We start from the raw sequence: 5483 nt of genomic DNA, 5'->3' as shown, positions 1-5483 counted from the left end.
AACAGTAAAAAACAGTACGTACAAAACATACAAAATACCAATCAATAATAAACTACTGGAGGATTAATAGATAAAACATCACAGAAAAAACTATATAATATAAAAACTCTTAAGAAAAGGACAGAAGAAAATAAATAAATAAAAGGCACACAAATAGGAACACAAGTATATTAGGGAAAAATCTTAAACATGGCACAAATTCTAGATGTTTTTATAGCTTTCTTGTTAACAGACGTTGAAATTGTATTTAAATACAACTTCAGTTCTTGTCTGAAGATGTTAAAGTGGGGTTTACATTTAGTATATTTACATTTATGGACATAAAACTTTCCAATAAATAACAGGAGGTTTATACAAAAACTTCAAAAATCTTTAGCATAAACCCCCAAAAAATGTGTTTATAACACAAAGAGAAAATCTGTGGGCATTTTACAACTGCTTTACCTGATTTGCTCTCACCCACTGTGGCTAGGTTTTTGGGATGGGGTTAAGGGGTGGACCTTCATGATTTTATCCAGTCGGATAAGCGGTTAATAAATGCCTACTGATTGGGAAGCACCCCTTTAGTTCTGCAGAGAATCATAGGTCAACCTTATTCCAGAGAAAGGACTTTTCTTCTTGGCAACCAATCTTCAGTTACCTTAAGTCAACTTTCTCGTTACTTAAAATGCTTACTTAAAATTTAAAACAACAACAACAAAAACGCTTATTTCAGCTAGTTGTCAAGGAAATATTTCTCCTATTTAGTTTAACTCAATGTGCTAAATAACTAAACCTGAACTAAAAATTAACAAAACGAATAAAACTGACACAAAACAACAAAATGACTAAAATAAAAATGAAAATAAAAAATAATAGAAATTTTTTAATAAATCTAATCAGTGATACTAAAATAAAACGGCCCTCCAATCACCTGCAATATAGATACCATCCAATCCATTTCTGTCATAAATATAAATATGTCACATTGTGGAAGTAAAGTTGATCACAAATGTTGTTGACATGAGTAATTGTAGAATTTACATTCTATCTTACTGATTTTAAAGTGTCAGAGCTCTGCGGCACCTCTGGAACAGGCCGACTTCTTAAAAGGTGCTCCTCATAGAAAGCACCCAGGTGTGACAAACCTCAAAACAGTGCACCTGCCAGAGCAACTGCAGGGAGCAGCTCAATCTGTCTTAAAAAGTGAGTTAACATTGATCCACCAGTCTAAAGTTTTAGTGTTTCGAGCATTCAAATCGGTCTGTGTTCTGAAATGCACATATCAGTCTCTGTAGTGATATAGTGTGTAAATGCTCTTTATATGCCTTTATTTGATATGTAGGTGCAGAGGTAAAAAGTCTGAGTGAAAGGGCACATAAGCTGTCCAACTTCCTTTGGAGCAGGAAACGGGCGATAGAAAGCTCTCAACTCAGGGAGAAAGCCATCCTTCTTGAGAAGACATTTTTGGAGCAAGAGAGGGATATCCATACAGGTGAGTTAAAGATGGAGGAGAGATGTTATAAAAAGGTCAAACACAGTGACTGTGCACTGAAGACTGTAAATAAAACAGCAATTAAATGTTTCCTTTAGATGCCATTGACCACAAACTAGAGGCTCGTATAAGTAAGAGAGTATTATCTGAACTGAGAAGAACAACATACCACAGGACTCCCCTTAGGTACAAATGCATTATCGGTTTAAAATATTTTTCATAGAATGGGAATGTGAGGTTTTGTGTATTACTTGATAACTTAACATTGATTTCTCTGCTGTGCTGTCATGTTTCAAGGTACGATGAAGATCTTGGGTTGGTGTATATGGCTGCTAGGCTAGCAGGTGGTTATGCAGCTGCACTCAGAGCATTAAATGAGGTATTTAATACACATCATCAAACGTTTCTCTTTGCAATTGTTCAAAAACATATACAATCTCTTTGATATACATCTTAGATAAAGAAGAGAGATCCTTTGTTTGTACCATATTCTCTCCTGGACTTTGGATCAGGACTTGGAACATGTACTTGGTAAGTATGACTTAGATATGAATATTTTCAATATTATTAAGTGAAACGAACACAAAGGGTTATAAATAGTGAAGATATTGATTGATTTTAGTGGCATTAATTAACTTGCTTTCAAAGATGCATGTTTCAAGATTAGTGAATTTATACTATATTTGATTCTTTAACTCAGGGCATCACACACACTCTGGGGAGACTCTCTGAAGGAGTATGTTTGTGTAGACAGCTCTGGAGACATGAACACCTTGGCAGAACAGCTTCTTGGTGGTAAAAACATTCAGTAGAACTTTTAAACACAGTGTTATACAAACAGATCTACTGACAAAAATGTGTATTTGTATAAAACAGGGGGCAGTGAGGTGGATAATCCAGTGATCAAACAAGTATATTTCCGCCAGTTCCTCCCTGTTTCTCCTACGGTATCTTCAGCTGCCATCCTTAATTGTTTTTATTTGCCCAACTTATACATTGCTTTTAACACAACTGAAAAAAAGTATATATATTTTTTCCCACAGGTGCAGTTTGATCTTGTGATAGCCGCTTTCTCTTTGTCAGAACTGGCCACTTTGGATGAGCGGTTGAACGTTATTTTCACACTTTGGAGGAAAACCAACTCCTACCTTGTGAGTGATGATGCTTGATTTATTAACGATTAAACTAATATCTTAAATCATAGGATTGTGATCTTAAAAGTAGATTTTCATACACAACATCTTGCTGTGTTGTTATTGTTAAAGGGGATAGTTCACCCAAAAATGAAAATGTTGTCATCATTTACTCACCCTTAAGCTGTTCCAAATCTGTATGTTAACACAAAAGAAGATATTTTGAAGAAAATGTTGGTAACCAAACAGTTGTTGGTAGCCATTGACTTCATAGTATGGAGGGAAAAAAATACTATGGAAGTAAATGGCTACCATCAACTGTTTTGTTCAAAATATCTTCTTTTGAGTTCAGCTGAAGAAAGAAATTTATGCAGGTCTGGAACAACTTAATGGTTAGTAAATGATAATTTTTTTGGGGATGAACTATCCCTTTAACTAAAACTATTTCAAAAGAAAATAAAGCTTAAATCTAATAAAAATATATGTTTTAGATGAAAATAAAATAAGTATTAGATAAAATACCTAAACTTAAAAAAACTTAAACCAAAATTAGAAATGTTGCCTTGACAACTAAATTAAAATAAGTTGAAGTACTAAAATTAAAAAAACTAAAACGGAAATAAAAATTAAAAGCAAAATAAAAATAAAATAAAAATGCCAAAAGCACATAACAAAATTACTAAAACTTTAATAATATCTACTTTAATAATAATAATCATAACTATAATATTATATAAATAACACTACTATCTGGGAGAATGACTGTTTCCTAATGCAGTTGTTGGTACTTTGTAAAGGTATTGGTGGAGAATGGAACCAAGGATGGCCATCAAATCCTTATGGAGGCCAGAGACATTATACTAAAGGTTTGATTTGAGATTTGTTTTCACTCAAATATTGCTGACATGACTTTCTGTTTGAAGTTGTAGTGGTAGAACATCTTTCAGAAATTTCTCACAAACCTTTTCTCTATGACTATAGAGAGAAGAGGAGGTAAAACATGACTTGAGGAGACCATCTATGTTTGCCCCTGTGCGTTAGAAAATCATCACTAAAACCATCTTTATTTATTCCATTAATATGATAGATTCATTTTTGATGTCTTAAACTGACATCATCATCTGCTCTGTTTCATTTTGGACAGTGCACTCATGAGCTGCCTTGTCCCAAGCTGATCAAGCAACCTGTAGTACCTTGTAACTTCACCCAGTTCTACTATTCTCTGCCCTTAACTAGGGTAAGTTCACAACAAGTGTTCAAACAGTTGACTTTCGAATCATGACATTCACCAGGAATAAGTCAATTTCTGTACTGTAGTTGTCATGACAATCCATCATATATATTTCTCTCCCCATGAATCAATCATTACAGAGCCAAGAAAGGCAGCAGGAGAAGTTCAGTTACCTGATTATATCCAGGTCTGCTGAGGAGAAGGCGCAGAAGTCTGAGCACTGGGACATGACCAGACTGATCGCACAAGTCCATCGCCGACCCAGACATGTGCAGTGTCAGCTCTGTTGCGCCAATGGAGAACTCAAACAGCTTGCTGTAACGGCCCGTCGTCATGGAAAGTATGTAATGCTTTTATTTAATAGATCTCTATTTGCATTTTCAGTGAATAACCTCTACTTGTATTACCACTAATAGGCTATGCATTCACAGATCAAACTGGTTTTAACAATAATTTCATTGTCTGTTTTAACAGGGACATGTACAGATGTGCTCGTAGTAGTGACTGGGGAGATCTGCTGCCTATGTTTCATGCAGAAGACGACACTAAAAATGATGAGATGCAATGAGACCTACTACAATAATCTGTTAATGCCGTGTTTGTGGATAACAGTTGGATTTTTGTAATGTGTATTTCCAAATACAGCAGTTCATCTATGCAACCTGATTGTGTTTTGCTATTTCACTCAACCCAATGCTCTTTATTCACCAATATCAAAGCCCAAAATCCAAATCTGGTAAAGGTTAATATAGTTCTAAATACATTCTATTAAAAAAAAACATTCTATTATTTTTGGTAACACTTGACAATAAGGTTCTGTAAGGATTAAAGAAACTCAGATACTTTAATCTCCTGAGAAACAGACAATACAAACATACACAGGCATCTTCGAGACACCCCACAGAGTGGAGGTGCAGGAAACGCCTCTCTCACATATGCATCAGTTCCTTTTCATCCCCTTCCTTCCCCTTACCCATCCTCCCTCCACTTGGTTCACTCAGAATGGTCAATAATATATAATGTTCTACATCAATGCAAATTATATTTACAGTCATGTTTGGTATCATTTGAATAGTCTCGGGGGGAGTGGTACAATGGTCTCAATCTTACAAAAGTAGACTAAAAGATAATACAGATCCTAAGAGTTAAGAGATATTTTGCTTACTGTAATGGGAGTGCCCTCTCCCAGGGTCTTCCATGTAAATTACCTTCTGTTCCCATTGAGGTGTGAACTACCCAGGTCTGGGACCTGGGTTAATGCAAATTCCAATTGTTTGTACATGCCTCCATTTGGGTGATGTTTTATCTTGGTTTTGTATTTAAAGGATTGCAGCAAAAGGGTCGGGGCGATTCTGTAGCCAGAAAGCCTGTAGTATGAAGTGTGTCCATGTATTTTTCTTAAAGTCAGGGATGCATCTTACTCTTAGATTCGTCTTTGAGAATTTGATGTTTTGTTTTGATATCTTTGAATTGGCTATGTAATTGGCATAATACATAATTACCTGACTGATAATAAATTGTTACATTTGATTTATTCTGACTTACTCTGAAATTATTTTCTCAAGTAGATTAAGTGAAGGTGTATGTTTCTGCAAATCTGCGTCCAGGGTTAAGTGCATACTAGATCTCAGGTTAGATGGAGCAT

General features: G+C 35.1%; 1 protein-coding gene across 1 annotated transcript in view; it reads left to right on the top strand.

The window, feature by feature from the left end:
- LOC107558851 (methyltransferase-like protein 17, mitochondrial) overlaps window positions 1-4499 on the top strand; it is a 9195-nt gene extending 4696 nt beyond the window's left edge. Inside the window, exons 2-14 of the mRNA XM_016242548.1 lie at window positions 1017-1185; window positions 1325-1474; window positions 1573-1660; window positions 1772-1853; window positions 1932-2005; window positions 2175-2269; window positions 2351-2421; window positions 2518-2625; window positions 3405-3473; window positions 3589-3639; window positions 3752-3844; window positions 3979-4178; window positions 4313-4499. Coding sequence (XP_016098034.1) covers window positions 1017-1185; window positions 1325-1474; window positions 1573-1660; window positions 1772-1853; window positions 1932-2005; window positions 2175-2269; window positions 2351-2421; window positions 2518-2625; window positions 3405-3473; window positions 3589-3639; window positions 3752-3844; window positions 3979-4178; window positions 4313-4406 — 1344 coding nt within the window. The 3' untranslated portion in view covers window positions 4407-4499. The remainder of the gene's footprint in view (window positions 1-1016; window positions 1186-1324; window positions 1475-1572; window positions 1661-1771; window positions 1854-1931; window positions 2006-2174; window positions 2270-2350; window positions 2422-2517; window positions 2626-3404; window positions 3474-3588; window positions 3640-3751; window positions 3845-3978; window positions 4179-4312) is intronic.
- Window positions 4500-5483: the final 984 nt, after the last annotated feature.

This window comes from Sinocyclocheilus grahami, unplaced genomic scaffold, assembly GCF_001515645.1.
Source record: "Sinocyclocheilus grahami isolate Dianchi unplaced genomic scaffold, SAMN03320097.WGS_v1.1 scaffold21.1, whole genome shotgun sequence".
NCBI classification, from domain to species: Eukaryota; Metazoa; Chordata; class Actinopteri; order Cypriniformes; family Cyprinidae; genus Sinocyclocheilus; species Sinocyclocheilus grahami.
This window is presented reverse-complemented; position numbering and strand designations above follow the sequence as displayed.